Source organism: Mchenga conophoros, linkage group LG5 (assembly GCF_057382185.1).
Source record: "Mchenga conophoros isolate Kocher_MC1m ecotype Shallow Benthic linkage group LG5, M_conophoros_male_GT1.1, whole genome shotgun sequence".
Lineage (NCBI taxonomy): Eukaryota > Metazoa > Chordata > Actinopteri > Cichliformes > Cichlidae > Mchenga > Mchenga conophoros.
In genome coordinates, this window is record NC_140530.1 from 36,598,531 (window position 1) to 36,623,326 (window position 24,796).

The following is a 24,796-nucleotide window of genomic DNA, read 5'->3' on the forward strand; positions in this document are numbered from 1 at the left end:
TTGCTGATTGTATTGGTGACGCAAAGCCTCCCCAGCTGAGCACTGAACACTAGGGGATTACACCCACACCCACATACTGTGCACACTGCAAAATACTGCTTACATACACAGGAGACGTAACAAGAAGCAGCATAGGTAACATAAACTAGCCTTATGTGCACATAAGGCTGGTTTACATCATGACATAATTGCACATGCTGTATTTACTTACAGAGGTGTAAGCCATTTCGTATCTCTCTTAAACCAACAAACACACACATGCAGCTGGTCTTCTGCAGCGGTGCAATCCAGAGGTCATGACACCAACGTGTAAGATACGTGGAGCAGCTGATCGAAATCTCAGCCTTATGACATGGAGGATAACACAGGGATGGTAAGGCATTTATTTATGTTCTTACCCTATGATCATAATTTCTGTAGATTCTGTGATTCTGTGATTGTGGAGTACAACACTGTTGATATGATGTATTTTTTTAATTTTCATAGTCTATTAATTGACGTTAATTGTCCCAAATTGCCAACCCAAAAATGATTAATTTATTCTGTCAAGTGTATAATTCAGATAGAGTGGAAGCACAGGTTAGGGGAGTAAGCATGTCGTGCACTGTATTGATCACCTGATCATAAAAATGATTTGTCCCTGTATCGTGTGGTCAGACATGTGTCTCTAGTTTCATTTGTCCACGTTGGGCTGATACGTCTGCCTTCACACCACTGCAGTGGGGGTAATATCTTTATTTATAGTGCTCGCTATATTTATGACATTTCTGGAAATCTTGCTAGGATTTATTCCATGATGGGTTTAAACTTCATGGGTGGATCAAAATTTTTATAATTCAATTATTATGAATTATCCATCAACCGGCTGGGGCTGTTCTGTGTGAAGCATGTTCTTCTTCCTCCCACAGTCCAAACACGTGGGCCATAGGTGTGAGTGTGACCTTGAAAGGTTGTCTATGTTAGCTCTGTGATAGACTGGCGCCCCGTGAAAGCTAGAATAGGCTCCTGCAAGGCTCAATTGGATCAGCAGAAGAAAATGGATGGATCTTGAATGCAATACAAATATGCAAAAAATATGTTTTCAAGATTTCCCTGATTGTGTGCACAAAAAATTCAACTTAAGCTTTAAGTCTTGGGCTTTTAAGAAATAACATCACTGCTGAATCAAATGACTTGATGTCGAATCAAGACTGTAAAACAAAAAGTAATATGTATAAAACTAAAGATTATGAGGTATAATAAATAATAATAATAAAATGTTATTTTTGAGATAAAATATAATAATATTTAAATATATATTAGTGCAAAATGAACCAAAACTTTCTGCAGTGCCTATCACAACTGGAGGAAAGTGAAAAAATATAATAATTCTGTTGTTTGCTTGATTTTGCCCTTTAGTCTTACCCACATTGCCGACTAGGTTTCAGAACTGCATCAGAAACAAGTGAAGCTTGGCGCTAAACCAGATTTTGTGGGTTTGTGTATTCATTTATTCTTTAACATTCTGTTGTGAAAACAGACAAAAACACCCCTACGTGATCTCCTGCACGGTCTGTTTCTGCAACATTTAGTTCCTGTAAGAAACGCAATATTTATTCTCCCTCTGAAGCGCAGGAGTAAGTAGTCACTGGCTCAGGTCGGTCCACGGAGAGAGAGCAATCGGAAGGTGCGTGCTCGTCATCATCAGAGACAAACAGGAGTGATGAGAGATAAATGGAGGGGAAAAAACATTAAGATAAAGCAAGAGGCTAGCAACCACACAAAGGAAAATTCTCTTTTCAAAGGGTTATACATAAGATTGACATCGGAAGAAATACTCCTCTGCAGCCTTTAATTTACATAGAACAGCACGAATATGAGCCTACTCTCTGGTATTTCCACAAGTTGATTCTTTAACAATCTGAAATTCGATGCTGTTTTCGATGAGGGAAAAAATAAATAAAAAACAAAAAAAGAAATACCCAAATGTGACACAGGAGATGGAGAATCATATGACATGATGTTACTTATCTTCATTTCTACAATATGCCATGTCATGTCAAAGAGCATGGGAGCATGAGAGTGAGTCTGACCCAGCAGCCAAAGCAGCACGGCCAAGGAGAGAGAAAAACCGGAGGCAGGGGTTTTCCCAAGCCGCGTTATTGCACAACTCTCACAATACTCTACTATAAATAAAGGCTGGTAACAGATTTTGGGCCTAGAACTGTAAAAGTGTTTAGAGATGCGCTTCGCTGTCTCCTCTGGTCTTTTTCGCTCTGCCCTTTTTAATGTCTCAAAAAACAGAGAATTCCCCTTTTAGTGTCCAGATACAACGCATTTAGCTGACAGTGGTGCACATTTTAGTAAATGTAAGTAAAGCGAAACCAAGAAATCTGTTGTTGAAATGAATTATTAGGCTGATTTCACATGTTTTTGAAGCTTACATTTTGTGCAACAATTGCAAAAAAGTAATCAGTTTAAAGACATGGCACATTTTTGTGCATAGCTGCACCAATAACAGCAGTTAACCTACTGCGCTTTTGCGGACGGCTTTCAAGGACAAGTTTTGTTTATATGTTTTGGTTTGAGTGGCTCTGGTGGGCTTCACTGAAAGACTCTCTGTGCAGTTCTCTGATTTGCGGCCGGTGGAAAATTCTCATTTGGGATTTGAGTACACACTGCTTGAAAGCCTTGCAGTCAACACTTCATCAGCGAGTGAGGTCAACTCTCTCACACCTCACACAACGGGTGTACACATATACACAAACACTCATGGTCTGACAAAGACACTCACAGCGGCTCTCTCTCTCTCTCTCTCGCTCTCTCTCTCTCACACACACATGTGCACACACTGACACGGTTTGGGCCCGCCTAACCAATCAGAGAGAAGTGGAGTAGGTTCCCCCAGAAGTGGGTGGGAGAGTTGTTGAAACAGAAGTCTGTCTCAGGACACATAAAGTTTGCGTTGGTAGTTTGCAGAACTTTTCTGCTTACTAGTTCCCTAAAATACATTTTATTTTTATTTTTTTATATTGGCATTGTTTTCTTTCTTTCTTTCTTTTTTTACTGAACTCTGGGGTCCATCAGAGCACAGCTTGAGCACGGAATGGCTGAACTGGTTCGAATCCGTAAGAAAAAGCTCCAGATACCCATCTCTAGGTAAGACAATTAATAGACTTTATGTTTAGTTCACTACACACTCCAGCTTCTATTTGATTACATGAACAGGGCAAGAGGACTTTATCAAACATGCTTGCTTTTGTTTGTTTTATGTTACAATAACGTTCAGCAGCACAGCATTTCTATGCAGGAGATTTTCTGTTTTGCAAAAGTGGAAATGTGTGACTCAAAAATACACTCGGAGTTAGAGGGTTATGGTTTGACATGTTTCACACCGTATTTGCTCTAATTAAGTTCAACAAGTATTTTGCGTTTAACCTTTTGGTCGTACAAATATACATAGTGACATGAGAGAAGAAACGTGTTTTACTCCAAGTGTGAACACTTGTCTTGCCCACGCTTTTGCTGAAGGAGGTAGCTGTTGCAGAAGCGGTGGGTCATGTGGTTTTGTTTTGGTGAACTCATCTGTTTTTTAGTTTGAGCAGGGTTCAGAGCTCCAAACCTTGTGGGGTTTTGAGTGCGGACAGGGATGGGGGTTGGGATGACGTTGTTTTATTAATTTGTGCTTGCAAATGAGATGCCATTAAGTCCATTCTCTTGTGCTCATCTATACTTGGAGAGGACGACATTCTGCAGTGTGTAGATGTGTAGATTCAACAATGCTTGAGCCAAAGGAGAATTTGTCATCTTTTTCTATAAACACACTTTCACGAGTGCACTTGACGAGTAATTTCCTGTAAACGTCCTGTCAAAGGTTCTTCTGCCGCAAACAGTTGAAACAAAAAAGGCTGTGTTATCATGAAAGATTACTTGAGATAGAAAGTGAGCGGTGGTATTCAGATGCATGCTATTTTTATGACTCGACAGCTTTCAAAAGCCTTTGCCAGCGTGATAAACACTTGAAAAGCTGTGAGCGTCTCATCCCCAGGAGTTGGCTCCATTGCCCGGCCTTACGCTGTTTGAACACAGTCATTCTGGTCACCATATGGGCAACGCACTAAGATGTTTTGAAGAAATTATCTGCGGCACGGATACTGTATATTATCACGTCGATATATTTCAGAAGTCAAATGAAAACACAATCACAGCAGAAAGATTCCAGTCCTACAAACTAAGGATACGAATTTAATGACAACTGGATCAGACGCGGAGCTTTGGGACTCATTCCTGAGAGGAGGTTACAGTAACACAGGCAGGTGGGTTACACTCTGAGCGACATCGAGCATTTGCTTTCTATTATACTTGAGGGGATGTGCTTCCAGCACGTAATTTGATTAAAAGTTTCGAAACCAAAAAGAGGCAGCGTGTTCTCAGAGAACATTTAGATAAAGCACAAAATTATGATTTTTTTCAGGGAGTATATTTTGATATAATTTGAGTTACATAAGGGCCTAACCATGGGAAGCTTTCCTCTCATGGAAAATTTGGCACTAATGATGCCCTTTTTGGACAGCTTGGCACTTAAATCACTTCCAAATGAGCTTTTTCCGTTCATCAGGATTTCTCAACTGATTGTTAAAACACTTTGGACGTCATTTCACTGACTCAAGACAACAACAAGTGCTGTCGGTCTGCAAAGACCTGTTCACGGAGCTGCAGGTTCAAGCTGTTCCTATTTGTATCCTAAAATAACACCGTAGGCAGAATAAGTCACAGAAAACACTGATTTTTGTTCCTTAGCTATTGTTTCTGGACCCAAACAGAACTTTAATGTTTACCCATCCCGCTTTTTACTTATTGCACGTGGATGCTGAGACGTGCAACAATTTTCAAGCACCAAAAATGATTCCAATATTTCGTTTACTTTCAGGCTGAGGAGCATGCTGAAGCAGCTAGACGAGAAAGATGTTGATTTTGAAGAAATCAAAAAGAACCTGGAATACACAGCATCGTTACTAGAGGCAGTGTACCTCGATGGAACAAGGTAAAATAATACAATAAGAAGAAGAAGAAGAAAAAGAAGATAAAATTGTAGATCAGTTTTGTAGATCAGTGCTGAGCTTTCACATCCTGGGTAAGCAGCGAGGGGAAAGCACTAACCACCACAGTATAGTCCTGCCAGAAAAACAATATAAGTGTAAAAGATGTTATTCAAGGAGTACATGGGACACCTAATGTGTGATTAGCTTTTATAACTGAAAAAAGATCAGTTCATGTCTGTTTGATCAGCTTCACTTACATCTTCCTCTGAGTTGTCTTGTACTTTTAAAGTACTTTTTAAAGACTTTGATGAGATCATTGATAACACTGTCATGTTGCTACAATATGAAGTTGCAATCAGCAGCAGGTTAAGATAAGATAAGATAAGATAACCTTTATTAGTCCCACACGTGGGAAATTTGTTAGCTTAGCTTAGTGCAGAGACTGAAAATGGCAACTCACCTTTGTACATCCCTAAAGTCCCTAATGAGAACTTAACACCTGTTTTGTTTAGTTATTCCTTTAAACAGTGACTCATCTGGGGCACATTTCACCATTGCGACTAAACTAAATGACCACAGTGTTCTCTAAGAGATATAGCTAGTTTTGAAACTGTTACAAACAGAAACTAGAAACCAGCATGTGTGAGAAAGTGGGATTTTGGGTTAGCTACAGATGGCTGATAGAAGTATTTTAACAATCACATGGATTAGCAGTGAAAGTCATATGAAAAAGAAAGTTTTCACCCGATTATATCTAATCCTGTGAAAAAATAAGTACACCCCGTTATGCGGTAGCTTATTGTCTATATGACCTTATCAGTTCTCAAATCATTGTGGAGAATTTTAGGCCCACTCTTGAGTTGTTTGACAAATGTGTTTATGCAGAGTTCTCAGTTCAGTCAGGTTGAGGTCTGGACTTTGACTGAGCCATTTTATCACCTTCATTCTTTTCTTTTTCAGCAATTCTGCTCTAGATTGTTGGTGTGGTATCAATGACGTGTTGCATGACCTAATTTCACCCAATTTAGCAGTTGAGCAGATGGCCCCACATTTGAGTCTAGCATATTGTGGTATATAGAGGAGTTCATGTGTGACAATGAGTGTAAAGAGCCCAGGTTCTGCTAAACTAGTCTGAAAACTATTGTTCATGACTGTTTTCAGCTGCATGCATTATGACCAGACATCTCAGCTTTGGTCTTTTCTGTCCAAAACACATTGTTCCAGAAGTCTTGCGGTTTGTTTCGATGCAACTTTACAAACCTAAGTCGTGCTGCCAATTTCTTTTTGGAGAGACAAGGCTTTTTCCTGGCAACCCTTCCAAACATGCTGTACTTGTTCTGTCTTTTTCTTATTGTACTGTTATGAGCTTTAACATTTAATATGCTAGTTGAGGCCTGTAGAATCTGAGCTGTAGCTCTTGGGTTTTTTTGTAATGTGTTTGACCTTATGGCGTGGTCTGACCTTGTTGTGAATCTCCTGGAAAGATTGTTTCATTGCACTCACCTGAATGCTTCACACCAGCAAAATGACAACGCCTGTACCTTTATAGAAGTGCCCACACCTTCTGATGATCAATTAATCACGGGGATCTGATTAGCTCCTGATAGCTACCTACTTTCTTATTTCCTATGGATTCACTAAGGGTGTACTTAGTTTTTCACAGGACTGCATAGAGTCCTATGAAAACTTTCTTTTTCTCCTGACTTCTCAGGCCTTCCCCTGCATGTCAGATGAGGAAACTGATAAGAAAAGTTTGGTGTCATCAGCACAGCAGCCATGTAAGTGTCTAACAGCAGAAAGTGGTCTTTCAGGAATGGTGGTCTGGTAGCCTGATTTACAAAGCCTGAGGTACACAATCCATGAAGTGTGAAACGGAGGATTTTATGATCCAGTGTGTCATAGAGAAAACAGAGTGAAAAAAAACATGTTGCTTTCTGCAATTTTAGGTGCTGTTTCTCTGCTAATATTTGAGTGGAAGCAGTACGATGAAGTCTCTTTTGGTTGCCTTTCATAAAAACCAGAGTAAAAAGTGCCAAAAGTCTTTCTGGGAGTAGTAACTTCTTACTTAGCTTATTTAACAGACATACAATTGAAATTAAAATTTTAAATTAAACTTTTGACTGGACAGTTAATGGAAGTATTTCTAAATAAATCTAAATGTGTAATATAAAATTATCCTTACACCATTAAACGTCTCTGAACCACAGTGATATCGCAGAGGCACATTATTAGTGCTGCTCATTCATTCTCAGTCTTCATTTTTACCGTGTCTTAATATTGTCTAACAGTCACTGTTTCTCACAGGCAGTGTCTGGAGTCTGAAGATGACCTCCAGCAACTGCAGTCAGACGGGGTGCCGTCAGAGGTCACCGACTGGCTGGCTTCCACTTTCACCCAGAAGATCCGCCGTCCTACGCGGCGCTCTGATGAGAAGCCCAAGTTTCGCAGCATTGTGCATGCAGTGCAAGCTGGGATATTTGTGGAGCGGTATTACGTTTCATTCATTTCTATTTCAGAACTGCAAGCATAATGAATGATGTTATGGAAAGGATCCAAATGCAGGACATGTACTGTAGGGAAATTATAGAAATAAAAGAAAGACCCAGACATGATAATCTAAAAAAAACAGAAAATCCAGACAAAAAAATCTAAAAGGCAAAAATGATGGAAAGACACAGAACATAAACATGGATTAAACAATGAGGCTAAACTATACAGAATATATACACAGAGGAGATTGACTGGGAAACAGGACAGTTATGAGGGCAGAACGCAGGAGGAACAAGTAAAGGAAGGTAAAAAAGGCTGAAGAGGAGCAGATCATAAAGGAAAGAAAAGACAGAAAGTAAATGAGATACCACAGAAAACCTGCCATGAAGCTAAAATTGGGACACTGCTACCCAGAAGACCAGGAGAGAGATGCACAGCAGGTAAAAGCAAACACAGGGAACCACAGGGGAACGAGAACTATACGAGAACAGAATAAAATAAAATAAAAACTGGGGCCAACTACTCAATACTATAACAGACAATAACAGACATCACTAGAATGACAATGAAATCTCAACAAGAATGGAAGCTCAAAGTGTCATGACCAGAGTCATTATGAAATCAAAATTTGAATGCAAAACTCAAAATGATAAACAAGAACTCAAAACCCTGGAATCGTTTTTTAAAACAGCAATTCATAAAATACTGACTGGAAGACACAGAAGCAGTCATACAGCAGTAACTCTCTTTTATGAAACTTAAATAATAAGAAACAAGGAAACAAGCATCTCATATAATAAAAGTCCCATTATAAATTACTGATTTCATTGTCTGTACAATAAGTCCGATACAAGCTCACACTCTGTTGTTATTATTACGTCCACAGCAAACACAGCCTGCTACACACGGCTGTGAAACATTATCTCCATTTTCTTGTTAAAACTTCCTTCCAAAGCAGACAGGGACTTTAGAGGAGTTATATAAACAGCTCCTAAACCGAGGTCGCTGCACAGCGTCAACATCTGAACTTTAACTGAACTCACCCTAAACATTCCCTTATTCCAGGATGTTCAAGAGGGCCTACACAGCAGCCATGCCGGACCAACCTGCAGCGGTCGTAAATTGCCTCAGGGTAAGCCCCCTCTAATCATAACTCTCACAGTGGGTTGGATCTTAGCTAAAAATATGGACATCACATAATCTATCGTATACACACCAAAAGTATACACCAGTACTTTCCTCTCTTGCTCTTTAGGACGTGGACCGTTGGAGCTTTGATGTGTTTGCTCTGAACTCAGCCAGCTCTGATCATGCACTCCGAACTCTGTTCTTTGAGTTGATCACCAGATATGAGCTCAACAGTCGCTTTAAGGTCTTTTAACTTTGCATTTCATTGTTTAGTTTGTATATAGTTCATCGTCTATACAATGACTCATTATAGTCATTGGAGAATTTCAGTGCTTTGGATGGAAGATCTCACTGTAATATAATCAGAGCCACTCTGAAGGAGTATTATTGTGAGGAACTGGTGTTGTCATTTGCAGATATTATCAGGCATATGGGTTTTATTATCCTTTGTGGTGTTTGGAGGGCTAATGGGTTAGCAAATTATGTGTGTAAATCACATGCATCATGCCTTATTACAACATCCAGGTTGTTTTAGCTTTTACTGTTGACATAAACTTTGTGAACCTGTGGTATTTTAAACATAGCTTTACTTTTGATGATTATGTAACTATTTTTGCAGATTCCCATCTCGTGCCTCACAGAATTTCTGTCTGCGCTGGAGAGAGGATACTGCAAATACAACAACCCCTACCACAACCACGTTCACGCTGCTGATGTAACTCAGACACTGCACTGTCTGCTGCTGCGCTCCGGACTTGTGGTACAAAAGACTAACCTGGATTTTCTATTAAAGGATAAGGCCGGTGTGATAACTTTTCTTTTTAATTTTCTGAAAATTCCATGAAAAAATCAAAAGGAAGAATGTGTAGCGGCCCACCTTTTAACACTTTCCAAGCTTGCTGGCCTTTCTGTGGCACTGTGTCCCATTTGCTTTGACTGAATAGACAAATAGGTAACAAATATATAACCTATTTCTTTAGGAGTCACTTTCCTAATTTGCAGTGATCTGTTGCTTTTACAAATGTGGATTACACTGTGTAAAATGTTTTTTAGAAGTATATCGACAGACTAAAATATCCTAACAACTCTTATGGATTGCATTTACATTTTTTTTAAATACATGTGGCATTCATTATCACCCTGAAGATGAAGGCTAATGACCAGAGTCACTGCCTGACGTTAGCACCACAGTAAGGATCGATTGTAGAGCACAAATAACAATCAAATTCCAAAATGACTTTTACTTTCAGAGCCTGCAGTCCTGTGACAATAGAAATGATACTTCCTGTTTTGGTGGCGATGGTGTTGCAGGGAAACAGGATCTGTTCCATTCTAACTTTTCTTTAACCCACTAAGCACTGCTGTTTCAGAGTGAAAATTATGGAGACTAAATAAAGAGATGATGGCCTTTATGTTTTTCAAGGCCTCCCCACGTTAGGGAGTTCCCATGTCAGGACTTTCAACTTGTTACATTGTATCTATGCACTCTATGAGTTGCTGTCTTCATCATCTGACCTTTATGAAGGGTGTCTCTGGAAATATTGCACATACAGACTTTTGGCTTAGCGAGTAAAGCATAATTTATGGTCTTGCGAATGTGTCTGTGTACATTTCCGTTGTACATGTTTCCATTTAGACAATGAGCGGAAAGGGGTCTTTACCCCCCACCCCAAGGTGCTCCAACATCCTAACTGCACATCACTGGACACACATGACTTATACAAGCGAACCATAAAACATTCCAATATAAATAAAAATGCTGCATTAAAAGCACAGACAGTGACTGCAGTGGACACTTTACATATTTTTAACACTTGTAGGCTCTGTGTGGGCAAGCACCTACACCACTGGACATGAATGTGGAGCTATAAAAAGCGTCATGGGTGAAGCTGCTGTGGTGCGCAAATACAACCACCATGGTGGGTGGTTGTATTCTGCTACTTCTAAGGCCAGATAAGGACCAGATGACTTTTATCATGTATATATTTAAAACTTTTAACTGAAAGATGGTGTACTTTCTTTTTACCATTATAGTACTGTTGTTTTAATGGTTTTATATTTGTGTCTATCAAGCACTGGCTGACAGAGCTCGAGGTGATGGCATCCCTGTTTGCTGCAGCCATCCATGACTATGAACACACAGGAACTACAAATAACTTTCACATCCACACAAAGTAAGCTTTTTTTCTGCAATATTTTCTCAGCTATATATGAGCCACCTCCTGTTATGAAACTGTAAAATAGTAAGAGATATCAGGAAGTACAGAAATAGTGAGGTACGCTTTCTTAAAGCGTACCTCAGTATAGTTTTCTTCTTTCCTCTGTATCGTTTTAGTAAGAGAGCGAGTGAGAACCCTCTAAGGCAAACACAACTTCATGGACAGAACATCGTATTTTTAGACTTTCCACTTAGGAGGACTGAAGAACGTAGTCTCATGGCACCCATCATCATCATGCTTTATTTCGGGAATAAAGTACAAAGATGCCTGCCCACAGTAAAAGAGCACATCTGAACAGCAGATCTATCCCAAAGTCAGTAACTCTACTTGGAACATCATCTGACTTTGAGATAGATATGTAATATATATATGATATGGGCTGAAAAATCAATGCAATAAGTTATTATGTATAGCACCTTTAACAACAGACTTTACAAAGTGCCTTGCCTGACAAGCAAAAGGACACAAAGAGAATAAAACAACAAAAATAACAGGTGCAATTTATTTAAAGTGGAGACAGATTCAAATGAAAAAAAGAAAGATTAAAATGTGGGTGCAAAACAAATAATGAAAGGCTAAAAAAGAAAACCCCAGAAATAATATGCAAGACAAGAGAGATGTTATTCAAACATTAAAAACCTATAAAGGACGACATCACATGAAATGGCATCACATAAAAGCACGTCTATAAAAATGTATTTTACGAAGTGATTTATTGGAAGCCTCTGATTCTACGAGACTTCCTCATTTCAAACATTTCTCCTCATTTCATAGCTGACAGGCCCTGATGCGAAAGCCATGACTGCATTTGACATTAAGCCTCAACTTTCAGGCAGAAGTGCTGCCTGAATGTGGCACAGGGCCAGACACGAACATGTGTTAAATGTGATTGCACTTAAAATCAATTCTAAAACAGGCAGAGAGCTAGTAGGGGATCAGGATCGGGGTAATGTGTGTCTGCTAAAATGAGTAGGAAGCCAAGAAATTAACTTTCCATGTAAACCAGAGGAGAACGTAGTAGCCTAACCTGGCGATTACCAAAGGAACAGTACTCTACTGTGCTGTGCTGTGCAAAAGTCTTGAGCATCAAGTTCTTGTGTCTTGACCATTTTCAGAGGAATGTTTGGGGTTTTTTGTTTGATGATCTGCTGTCCACTGAAGCCTCATCAAGAAAAGACACATTTTGGGTGCTTTTGCCTTTTTTCTCATTTTCCAAGCAGAAATATAAAGAAATGAGACTTTTGCACTGTAATTTATAAGATTAAGTAATATAATTTCTAATTTTCAGGTATTGAGTTGACGAAAATGTGCCACCCAAATATAACTATATAGACTAAATAGTTATAAAGTCATCAGCTAGACTTTTAGGGTCACTAGATTTTTTTTTTAAAAAGTATGTCTCTGTCATCTGCATAGCAATGAAAGGAAAAACATTATGAATAAATGAGCCTGGTTCTGTCGGAGGTTTCTTCCTGTTAAAAGGGAGTTTTTCCTTCCCACTGTCGCCAAAGTGCTTGCTCATAGGGGGTCATATGATTGTTGGGTTTTTCTCTGTATGCATTATTGCAGGGTCTACCTTACAACATAAAGTGCCTTGAGTCACCTGTTGTTGTGATTTGGTGTATAAATAAAATTCAATTGAACTGAATCATGAATATTAGGAAATTACAGACCCACAGAAGTCTTACCAGAATTTTTCATTTTTTACCACACACTTTTTACACTCCCCAACAGACCACTTTAACACACACCTTTGTGTTGTTGTCTTTAAAACCATTTCCTTAAGTGTTTTATTCAATGTTTATTTCACTGGTGAAAGGTGGCAGAAGCTTAAAAATAAATACTAATTGGAAAACTGTCCACAGTGGGCTTTATTACCCATTTTAACAGCTGAATGACAATGAGGGGATACAGGATGCTTGATTGATAAATCCGTTAATTATCTTACTTTAGTGAGTCATTAATACCCACACTGTGTCATTTTTCATTACATCCCACCTCCTCTTCAGCACTTTAAAATTCATCATTAAAGGCTTGCAGTCACAGTCATTAAATTGTTCCCAGAGGACTCTCCTTTTATCTCAGTCTCACCTCCTTCACTCAGAGCAACTGTGTTATTGAAGTTTTCACTTTAATGCACAGGAACACTTTACAACCTGCCCATCTGTCCGTCGACTGTCTGTAATAATCTCCACTCACCTTTTGTCTCCAAGGTCAGAGTTTGCATTGATCTACAATGACCGGTCTGTACAAGAGAGCCATCACCTGAGTGCAGCATTCCGCCTACTGCTGGACGACCAAATGAACATCTTTATTAATTTGACGCGGGAGGAATGGATGTAAGACCTCAAAATTTTACAGTGTTAATATTATTTTCATATTTTTATAACCTTAATAATAATTAATTTTTGTGTGTTATAAATCATGACCCATTTTCCCTCCCGAGCAGACAGTCACAGGGAGACATAAATAGGTCGTAGAAAAGTTTTCCCTCCTCTATTAGCTGTGTGATCAGTTGCTCACCTGTTGATCTCTTGTTGGAGAAACATTTTTGCTGTCTGTATGTATGAACTTCACAAGCCTGTGTAAAAATGTCCCCATCGAGCTGTTGGTGTTAAAGGGCATTCTGAAAAGTCAAAAGTCCCCTGCAGAAATAAATTTGTTAACAATGTTATAAATGAGGTTTTAACCAACAGCAACAGCAACATTTAGTTAGAGTCTGGGCAAAGACAGCTGTTAAATGTAGATTAGGTTTGCAGTAAGTCCTCATATGCGTGTATATGCATAGGCATGATACAACATTGGGAGAAGAAAAATAAATAACGGAGAATTCATGCTGCAGGAGAATGTAGGAGAGCAAAGCTATAATTTGTTTATCTTAGTGTGTTTCCAATGTGACCTCTAGGAAAAACTAATTGGCCAAAAAGTAACATTTTATTAATTAATACTTTTGTTTTATTTTATTATGGATATATGGAATCGACTGAAACAATTGCAGTACATTTATTCACTAGTTTTAAATATCAGTTCTGTAGTTTGGAGCTAGTTTGTGGCTTTTGACAACATTTAGATTTTTATCTGTGACGACATTTATAATTATGTCATTATTCTATTTTATTATCGTTATTTTACATATAAACTGACATGCTTTGCTTTAAGGAAACAGCCCCCAGACCTCAAGTTGGTTAGTGCACTTATGGGAAAGCATACAGTGTCTCTTATAGCTGACCCTGGTCTTTGACCTCCTAAGATATCGTGTAACGACATATTCACCAAACAGCAGAGGAATAACAAACATAACAAACTCTGACTACAGCGTCTAAACTTGGAAATGTAGTAAAGAAGTTGCATTTGGTAGATGCTATAGGAATGTTGTGATACATACATTTAAAGTAAAAGTTAGCTGTAGTTGATGGTCTGCGGTGCAGTCTGCGATAACAACATATCTATACTCTGCATAGCTTCTTTGTTGGCTGCTGCTTCATATATTACTCACAGAATATGCGATTGGGGAGCTGTGCTGATATCACACAAGATAAACCCCAGCTGCATACTTTAGTGGGCTTTTCTAGCAGTCAGTGTTGCCATGGGAACAAGGAAATCTATTAGGAAATCTAAACAGGTTACAACCCCATTGAGCCTTCCTGTCTGTCATTTTTACTCACTCCTCATCAGCCAAGGTCAACTTGTACACTGTGTGTTTTTGTGTGTGTGCGTTCTCACAGGGAGCTGCGGTCACTCGTTATAGAGATGGTGTTGTCCACTGACATGTCCTCCCACCTTCTCCAAGTCAAAGCGATGAAATCCTGTCTACAACAACAAGAACGGTACTGCTAATAGACTGTGCTGTTGTTTGCACTGTGGCGCATAATCAGCAGGCCATGTAATGGATGCTTGGAGTGCAGTGAGCTGATTAGAATAGCCTGCACATGATGCAGGCAGTTTGGGTTCAGGCTGGCTGCTGTTTAGTCTGCTTTTCAGTCTGGAGACACAACAAAACAACAGTTAAAACAGTGGTTGCCTTATGCTCTCTACACCAGGATTGACAAGCCCAAAGCACTGTCTCTGTTACTGCACACGGCTGACATAAGTCATCCATCCAAGCCTTGGGCGCTGCACTCTCGCTGGACCAAAACCTTGATGGAGGAGTTTTTCAGACAGGTAGGCACTATATATATATATTCTGCTTAACAGGCCTGAGATATTTCCTATTTGTTGTTTGTCATCTCGCTATGCTCTTCATTTTATTTCACACAAATTCAAGGGCAGAGTGGCAGGCTCCTCTCTGAGCCTGTTTTGTTGCAGATTCTTTCCTGTTATCAAGAATTTTTTTTCTACTTTCTAAAAGTGCTTGCTCAGTGGGTCTTTACCCCCCACTTTTAAGCACCATATAACTACTATTTTGACTAGTGATGAGCATGGATTCATGTCAACAAGGATAACTAGAGATGTGAAGGAGAGATCTGTGATTTGATTGGCTATGACATGTGGCTTAGAGTCAGTGGCAAAGTCACCAAACGTAGTCCTCTCTGTGTTGGGAGTGACGAGGATGGACACAATTACAAATGAGTACATCAGTTAGAGTTAGAGAGATGAGCCTGAGATGGTTTAAACATGTGCAGAGGAGGGATCGAGCATAAAGTGGACAAAGCATGTTTAATGTGGACCTTCATGGATATAGTGAAGGAAGACCTGAGACAGAGGAGGACAGTGTGGCAACACCTAAAGAGAGAAGCTGAAAGAAGATTTGTTTTGGATAAAAGAATAAGCTACTTGTTGCCAACAGTTAGATGAGAAGATGAACAGTAAATAGTGTGTAGTCAATAAAGAGTTTAAGCCAGCAGCTACCCAGCTCAGCTTAGTGCAAATACAGAAAACAAGGGGAACAACTAGCTTTAATCTCGCCAACCAACAAGAAAATCTGCCTGCTAACTTCCAAACTCACTAATTAAAACAGGACATCTTGTTACTGGATAAAAATAAAGTGTAGCCACTGTGATGCCACTGTTCTTACATCACTGATTCCACGTTGGAGTCCAGATTCAAATTTGTGAGCTTTCTTGTTCACTATACTCTGCAGATGAATGATGATTGTAGATGATTGTAGAGGAAGTCCAAATCCTCCAATTTGATTCCTCAGTGGTGAAAAAATGTTACACTGGAGCCTGAAGCCATACCTCAGAGAGAGCTTAGTACATAGTATGTTAGGCCTCTCTCTTTATCCTACCATATTAGACATTTACTTCCTCTATAGATCTTATCAGTCTCTGTGCCTTCACTTACTTCCCTTATTTGCCAGGCCTCTGTCGTTCGACCTTGCTGACGACTAACATGTTATGCTGTACACTATTGTTGTTTATCTGTTAGGATTGCCATTAGCTGTGCCCTAAACACAAAGCCAACAAAGATGATGTATATACTTTGTTGCCTGTAGCGGTTAAATCCAGCATTTTATCATTCAGCTTCTTACATGCACTTACATGCACTTACATGCACTGGCTTCCCAGTATATGTGATTTGATTTTCAGGCTTGTTAGTAAGGATGGCGGTCATTTTCTAAAACAAAAGTGCATTAGAGTTTATGTAGCCTGTCTCAAAGGTTGTCCTTGATTGCATGTGGTTTAGATGCCAGCTCATTTGTAGTTCTCGGTGCTCGCAGGCTTTTGCCACACAATAAATGTAAATTCAAAATATAAAAGAACACATTATGTTATATTCTTAGACATCTCCATATCTGCCCTGGTGCTCCCTGGTCTCCATCTGACTTATTAGCTCTGTTATTAACTGCATGATTGATGAGTCAAAGGGCTGCATGCCTAATAAGAGGCAGCAGTTTTTGTAAATTGCTTGTATAGGGAGGGTGGATATTACGTCAGAGCTAAAGAAATCCATAAAAATATCTCGTTGATATGACGCAGAGGCAGCAGAGAAGGAAAATCTCTCCTAACAGCTTATTCTGCATTACTTTGGTACTAAAAAAATTAATCAATCTTAACAGCTCAAGTTTTAACCCTTTAAAGCCTGAACCATGAAATAATTGCTTTAATAATAATTGTTTATTGAACATTCTGACAAAATAATAAAACATAAATTCAATATCAAAATAAATTTTGCTTTATTTTGTAATTCATTGCTTAAAAATGTATATTTTTGTTATGACTTTTTTTCAGATCTTATGTAGTCTCAAAAACCCATGTACATGTCATATATAATGTAATGCACTTGACTTTAAAGGGTTACATATGGGAAATAGAGGACTGCAGAGAATCAGTGTTGTTGCCTTTAAAGCCTCACAAACCCCAAATAGAAAGTCAAGCTATCATGTTTTTGTTGACCTTTGGGGAAAAGTATATAATAAAACAATATAATGAGCCAAAAGCTGAGGACTGCAAGAAGTGGCTTTTGGTCTTGACTTTAAAGCATCAGCTGACGCTATAGCTGTTCTTCAGCTCAGCAGGAGACGCAGTTATCCAATCAGGTGGAGGGACTCTTTCTGTTGATGTCTGAGTTACTATGAGAACATAATTACCCCACAGAGAAAATGCTTGCTGTCCTGATTGTCTGGCTTTTTGGCGATGTTAGTTGGCACGACTGTAGTGAGTGTATTTACAGTGACTGCTGCACGAAGCTGCTCCCACTCTGCTTTTTTTACTACCTGGATCTGAAGGAGATCAGAACAGAAGAGGTGTGGGAGAGCGTTGTTGTCTCAGAAACAAGACGTGTGCGTACCTATGAAACACGTTTTCTTTCTGTTTGGCTGTTAATTAAAAAACGTTTGAACAGTCTCATAGTTTCAGGAGGCGACTGTTGGAACAAACTGACCTTTTAAAAGTTATTTTCAGGTGTTGTGTGGGATGCCCTTTAAGTATCTTCTTTCTCTCTTTCTATCTTTGTGAGGGTGATAGAGAGGCAGAGCTCGGCCTCCCCTTCTCTCCACTGTGTGATCGACAAACCACCCTAGTAGCTGAATCCCAGATCGGTACGTCTCATAAATCACACCCTCTTTTTTTAAAACCAGCTTCCTCATCGCTTTTGTCTGTTGTTTATGCCTTTGTAAGATTTTCAATAAATATCCATCTCAGATACATAAAACAAGTAAAATTTATTCTCTAGTGAAGCTAATCACATTTTTTCTCTTTCCAAAAGTAACAAGCCAGTGGCAGGATTTATGTTCATTTTATTTTTAACAGTTCACAGTGATATTGCAGCATATGCCCTTTGAATTTTAGTGTTTGAATCACTGAAATGCACTCAAATTTCTTTACTGACATTAAAGACGTAACAAGGTTTTAGTATTTTTGAGTCACTAACAGTTTACTTCACATGTTGATATGCTGGATTTTGTTCTCGCAGGTTTCATAGACTTCATTGTGTATCCTACATTTTCTCTGCTGACCGATATGGCTGAAAAGATTGTTATTCCTTTGGTGGAAGAGAACCCAGGCCCACCAGACCCCTGCAACAGACATAGGTAAACACAAGGCCTGTGAAACCTGCTGGGAAAATAAACTTTATTGCACTTTTGGTTTTAGATATTAATATAATAATAATAATGATGGATTGGATTTATATAGCGCTTTTCAAGGCACCCAAAGCGCTTTACAATACCACTATTCATTCACTCACTGGTGGAGGTAAACTACAGTTGTAGCCACAGCTGCCCTGGGGCAGACTGACAGAAGCGAGGCTGCCATATCGCGCCAAAGCATTTGACACACATTAGAAGTCTGTTTTTACTGTGATATTGAGTGGCACACAGAGTTTGACTAAAACTGATTTTAAAACTCTTGAAAACCTACTTCCTTCGTGTGTCTTAGTACAATTAGTCATTAAATGGCTCCATCTGTCACTCAGATGGACAGACACAGCACTGACACTGCATAATTTTTTAGCTTTAATAGAATTCAAACTGGGGACTTGTTAAAAAAAAAAAGTATCTATACAGTTGTCCCAAAAGGAGGAAATTAACTTCAAACTTTTTTCAGGCTTTAATTATGCTGTAAAGCTGGTCAGTTTAACGTGAAGGTCTACTTGACATGCTTTTGAAGTCAAGCTCTGGTTATTCAGGAAACTTCAGTTTTTGGCTCTTTTGCAGTTTTACACTTGGAGCTTGTAGTTTCACTAATTCTTTGCTTTCTATGTATATGTTGATCATGTACACCGTGTTTTTTATGTTACTATCATTTGCTGAGTTGGTCAAAAACCTGTAATCATGACTTGATAATTTTGAGTGACAAAACATGATCATTATTCAAAGGTGAATTAATCTTCAAATTTGTAGCAGTAACTGCTCATTTTAGACACACCAGAAGGATAACCAAAGTCAGTAGGAACCCAAAAGTGTCAGCACAAAATCCTGTTTATGTGCTGCTTATTTTCCTTTTAATTTGTTTTCTTTTTATTGAAGATATATTTGAAGATAATTTCATGGAAAAAAAGTGCAATCCTTTACCTTGGTGTAGAAAATCTCAGGTTAAGCTGAGTCATTTGTTTTCATGACTGGAATATGAATATGCATACAAACAGCACTGTTTTCTTTCACCAGTAATCTTTGGAAGGAGAGCTCCAGAGGCCTGCAGTGGAGCCTCGCACACATCACAGCTGAGCTGGTGAGCTTCCGCTCTACTTGGACACGGCACACTGAGGACAACAAGCTCAAATGGAAGGAAAGTGGCTCAAATGGTGGGTTGCATAATTATTTGTTTATACGTGCAAAAATCACAAATATGCATTAAAATATAAAAAAAATAAACACAATTGAGGTTTTATTTAAATGTCTATACTTAATTTTATATTCTACTTAGTCTCCTTTTCTGCTCGCACATATTTCAACAACTCAAATTTAAAAAGATCACCTTTAAAAAGCTTGACAACCTCTTTTAAAGTAGAATAAAAGACCTGTTGCTGATCTGGCTTAGGAAAAGCCTCTTTGTTCCATAAATGCGCTCAGTACCCTTGATTTGATTTGTTATCTAAATTCATTTTAGAATGATCTCATGTTGAGATGAATTCATACAGATATTATTTTCTATTCAACCTAACTAGATTTTCTGATGTCTTTTCCCAATCTTCTATATCCTCCAGGATTTTCAGACCCCGGCGAGACAAAAGAGCAGCGATCGAGACAAGAAGTGTTGTCAGAAAAATCCCTGCAAGACCCCACTACAGATACAAAATAGCAGACAGCAGCTCCTTTGTAATACGTGTTTGCAGAATAGAAAAAAGTAACACTTTTGTAACAAAACTCAGATACCTTTTACTTTAAAAACTGAGAGATCTTACCAAGGTAAGATGTAGCGTAATCACAGAAACGTCCTCATTTTAAATGTAGCATACTACAATAATTTAAATACAAAAGTACACATGCTGGTCATGTTATACAGTCTAGTCCATATCATTAATTTAATTTGTCAACTAAACAGCTGTAAGTTACATTTGAACTTTCAAAGCATAAAACAATCATTTAACCTTAAAATAAACTTTGTGTCATATATGAGTTTTTTGTAGTCTGTTTCTTTGTCTGGGACATATTTACACATGGGCCAGTAATCCAGACATGACAACTCAATATAGGAACTTAAGTTAAATCGGTTATGTTTTGCATTTTCCAAACGTACAACAGTTAACTTTTCTTTTTTTTTTTACTTAAAAGCAATATTTTAAATTTCTTTTGAAGAGCCTTTATTGTAGAAGGTAAAATTTGATATTACTCTGTATTAATTATCTTGTATTTAGAAAGCAATCATACCATAGTTCCTTGGTTATTGCACCTCAAAAATAATGATAATGAATTAAAAAGTAATAATGCAAGTGAACTAAAGAGGCTCTTAGAATTTAAAAGGGAGAAATACTTTAAGGAATAAGTAGTAATAATAAATAATAAAGAGGTAGAGGCCGATGTTTGGTCAGCCAAAATTAACCATTATAAGATGGCAAAGCCCCTGCGACCCTGAAAAGCGGTAGCGAATGGATGGAAGATGGTAAAGCATGCATTCAAATTTAAAGTGTTCTCTGCTCTCCCAGCAAGAGGAGCTATAGAGCAAAGACTGCAATGGCCCAGGGGTAGTTCAGCTTCACAACCAGCTTCATATTTTAATGCTCGTCAGTGAAGCAGTTTGGAATTGCACCATCGCTTTTCTTCTTACAACAGATGGGAAAAAAATCTTTTTCTAATTTGAATCAGCTGATAGTCTTTAAATGAATAAATGCCACAACAACAACTGAAGACACAGCTCTGCTGCTTGTCAGTATGATTTGCATGATTTGAGCTTCCATCCCAACACCCACTTTGAATATAAAATGAATATAAATCCATCACACAGCAAGACAGTAATGACTGTTACACAAAGAGTCTTGTGTTAAAGAAAAAACTGTTCTGTAAGATATGGATATCCTTTCTATAATTCAGCTAAATTTTAGGTGCAACAGTGTAAATGTACATTACAAAATATTTTTTAAGTCTCTCTAACAGATAAAGTGCAATTGGGCTTTTATTCTGAAAGGATCCTTCACTATGTCCACCTCCAATCACAAAGGTGAAACGCTTTAACAGCTAAACTTGTTCACAGCAGTCTGTAAAGATACAGTATCCCACGCAGCTTAAACTGCTGCAGTGTTACAAAATGCATTTGTGAAATCTTGTCCTTTTATGAAAAATATGTGCTTTTATGCTCTTGCTTCAGATTGCATTAAATTATTTAATAGCAGAGCGTCTATTTTTAGAGTAAAGTTAAAATCAGCTTTAGCTGAGCGCATGACCAATGATGCAACGATACGTGAAGACTTTAAGAATTCCTGCTAAAATGCATCTGGTTTTCTTTTTTTGACACTTGAATGGGCAAAGCTCTCCTGGTTCTTTGCATCTTCATGCTAACGCTACTGATGAAGTTCATATAATCTTTCCTACAAAAAAAAGAAAACAATCACCAATTTAAACATTTTATTGTATCAAACAAATTTAGATTACAGATGTAATCATCAATCAAGTAAAACTAGAACAAAAAAAGTCCATGTTATTCAAGTAAAGTACACTACTACCATTCAAAAAACAAGTTTACCCATAAATACATTGCAGGAGAAAAACAAAGCTTGCAGAGGAATGTTTTACTGTTCTTCTTGTTCATCGTGGATAAAGTGACCATTGTTGGCAACTGAGTAACAAACGGCTGTTGCTGTGGCTGATTAATCTCCTAAAGTGACACTGAAACTTCAGATTTAGTTTTGTTCATTTATTCCATTTAGACATGTCAAGTATGATGTGAAGGTTATAGAAAGATTGTCACATGATGCCACTTCAGTGATACAAAGACAGATTACATGACAAATATTTAGTGTGCTGATGACTTTAAGATGTCTTTGTTACAAACTAGAACACAAATAAAATGCTGCAGTTAAAAAAAAAAAGTGTTTAAATTTGTTGGGTTTTTTTGTACAAAATGAAGCACAGTAAGTACCTTGGGCGTAGACAACAAGTCACTGTACATTCAGTGCCATGCAAGAGGGTGTTTCATGACCAGAATTTAAATTCCCAAGAACCATTCATGTGTCAAAAATGAGGGTGCAATTTACTCACTGAGGATGGATTCCTCCTTGTTAATCCTAAATATGCAAACGGAGCTTTAGAGACGATCGGTTGTACCCTGTTTATCAACTAGACATTTACAAGAAGGGTAATAGTCTAGTTATCAGTACATGCATTACTGTAAGCTGACATAGCTTTCTACTTCTTATTGAGTAACAATTGCTCACACAGGGTTTAAAGACTTAAAGACAGGCTTTCTCCCTCCCTTTATGCTAAAAAGAACTAAAATGACTTTGGGGAAAGGTCAGCGGTGCTTCTCTTCAGCTGTCTGCATGTGTGTGACTGACTGACAGGAGTTTGAATCTTAGCCACACAAATAACAAACTAAGTAAACATATCTGCCCTGTAGCCTTTAAGCTACAGGCAATCGTTAGCAGTGGCCCTGAAGCATAACCAGGGGAGTCAGAGTCAGACCAGCAGTTAGATGTGGTTTAATGTGCTGCACTTTAGCTTGCAGGTTGGTTTTTCTGTTTTCTCTCATTCAACAAGCAGTGCCTTCCTATTTGTATCGGGAGTAATTCTCTATTCTTAAAAATGAAAACAAAACCAGAATGACAGCTGTTACAGTATAATTAGTCTACTTTTCTGATGGCTGGACTGGTTTCTGACTGGATTTCTTTTTCCATCTGTTTACAGAGTCAATACCTGCAGGCTTGGGATGATGTTAAGGCTGCAGAAAAATATGTTTTCTGGGATTATTTGTGAATCATTTCATCTAGAAATGATCACATTAAAAATATTTCCAAGAAATGACATTATACGTTTTGTCTGTTTAGAACTGCAGAGCATGAAACTGCATCTACACAGAGCTCTGTGTGTGTAAAAGTTTGTTGGACGTAATCACTGCAACTGTGAGCGCAGAATGTATGAAAATAGACTTAAAGCATGAAAATAAACTTCTATAGATTGAATTTCAATTAATGCCCAGTGTGATTAACCTATGAGCGACTCTTCTGTCAGACATATGTGGGACAAATGTCTGAAGAAAATGTCTGAAATGTGCTCTGTGTAGACACAGTTCAAGGCTGTGGTTACCAAACTTTCTGGCACGCCCGCCTTCAGAAGTCGAGCAAGGATGACAGCTCAACAAAATACAGATCAACGGTCATTAGCCTCTTTTTACATTTTTCAGTCAGTTTAGTTTCACCTTATTTTGTAACTTTGGTAATCACAGCCACCCACACACCGTGCTTGTCTGCCCCACCAGGCAGGCTCGACAGTTTGAGACCCACTGGAGCCAAAGGAAATCATAATTATGATCAAAAATGGCTTTCTAGTTTCTTCCATGTGTTTAATCGACTAATTATTAATAATATAAATAAAATTGCAGTTGGCCTTAAAAATATTTGTAAATATCAACCGAGTTGTTCAAAAATCCAAATATAGGTTTACTATAAAATATCAATAAACCCACATTTATTTCTGTCTTTTCTGGTTGCTCATACGAGGCGGCATTTGAATTTAAATCGAAGGTTTTGTCTCTGGTTACTTACAAGGTTCTGATGCTATTTTATTGCTACGAGATGGAACAATAAATGTTGAATTCATGGCACGTATAAATTGATTGAAAATGTCTACATTGATTGCAAATAAAATATTTGTTGTCTTTGATAAATCAACGGGATATTAAACCTGTGACAGATTATGATAATATATGTGTGAGTAAGACATGAAAGCTTGTCCCATTAACCAGATAATAAATCCCAGTTGGGGGATACAATAGGCTAGTTTTAATTTAGTGCGGGGGGAGCTTTAACAAAAACAAACATAATTATAACAACTGTCTCTCTACACAAGATTTGTGACACAAAATAAATGTAGAAACTTTTGTTTTTTTTCTCAAGGTGGTAACTAAGGCCTGCCCGTAGAGGAATATTGAAGCCCTGATGTTTTGAAAAAGTGAATCTGCAGACACAATCTTCTGTCATTGTGTAGGGCTGACTGAGCAGACTGAGCAGCATTGTGTTGCACAGAGGACTGCTCTATTTCTCTGTCTTCAGGCTGCATTTCTTTGTCTTCTCCTCTGCCGGCTGACTCACTCCTGCTTTTGTTTCTGCAGAAATATAGACAGAGACAAAAGAGTGAGAGAAGAGGCTGGAGGCTGACGCTGGAGATTTTAATGGACTTGTGCAAATAAACAATAAATATTTACAGCTTATTTAGTATTTCTCCAATTTTTTTCTTTTTGCTGCTGTGCTTTTTTGGGGGGGGGGTTGCATATGAACAATAAGGTAAGCGCGTAATCAACATATTGCTACATAAACATTACATGCATTTAGCTTTTTATTGAGTACTATGGGCATTAGTAAATTTATTATTTTATTAAAGCTTCCAGAATCACTGGGTGTTCACATGAG

At 38.2% G+C, this 24,796-nt stretch overlaps 2 protein-coding genes across 4 annotated transcripts in view; one reads left to right on the plus strand and one right to left on the minus strand.

Moving 5' to 3' along the window:
• The first annotated feature begins 2,588 nt into the window (after positions 1-2,588).
• On the plus strand, positions 2,589-20,349 carry LOC146575031 (dual specificity calcium/calmodulin-dependent 3',5'-cyclic nucleotide phosphodiesterase 1B-like). Of its 3 annotated transcripts, none has more exons than XM_085275231.1 (14): positions 2,589-3,138; positions 4,910-5,023; positions 7,326-7,508; positions 8,577-8,643; positions 8,767-8,883; positions 9,259-9,399; positions 10,713-10,813; positions 13,072-13,197; positions 14,584-14,685; positions 14,899-15,019; positions 17,756-17,837; positions 18,212-18,329; positions 19,404-19,540; positions 19,943-20,349. In XM_085275231.1, the coding sequence occupies exons 1-14, from the start codon at positions 3,086-3,088 to the stop codon at positions 20,035-20,037; spliced, it is 1,557 nt and encodes a 518-aa protein (XP_085131357.1). In that variant the 5' UTR covers positions 2,589-3,085; the 3' UTR covers positions 20,038-20,349. The 3 variants fall into 3 exon arrangements, with proteins under 3 accessions (XP_085131357.1, XP_085131356.1, XP_085131358.1); XM_085275230.1 differs by lacking the exon at positions 2,589-3,138 and adding an exon at positions 3,869-4,295; XM_085275232.1 differs by lacking the exon at positions 2,589-3,138 and adding an exon at positions 6,733-6,799.
• A 1,434-nt stretch (positions 20,350-21,783) lies between these two features.
• LOC146575032 (protein phosphatase 1 regulatory subunit 1A-like) overlaps positions 21,784-24,796 on the minus strand; it is a 36,796-nt gene continuing 33,783 nt past the window's right edge. Inside the window, exon 8 of the mRNA XM_085275233.1 lies at positions 21,784-24,492. Within this exon, the coding sequence (XP_085131359.1) occupies positions 24,422-24,492 (71 nt within the window). The 3' untranslated portion in view covers positions 21,784-24,421. The remainder of the gene's footprint in view (positions 24,493-24,796) is intronic.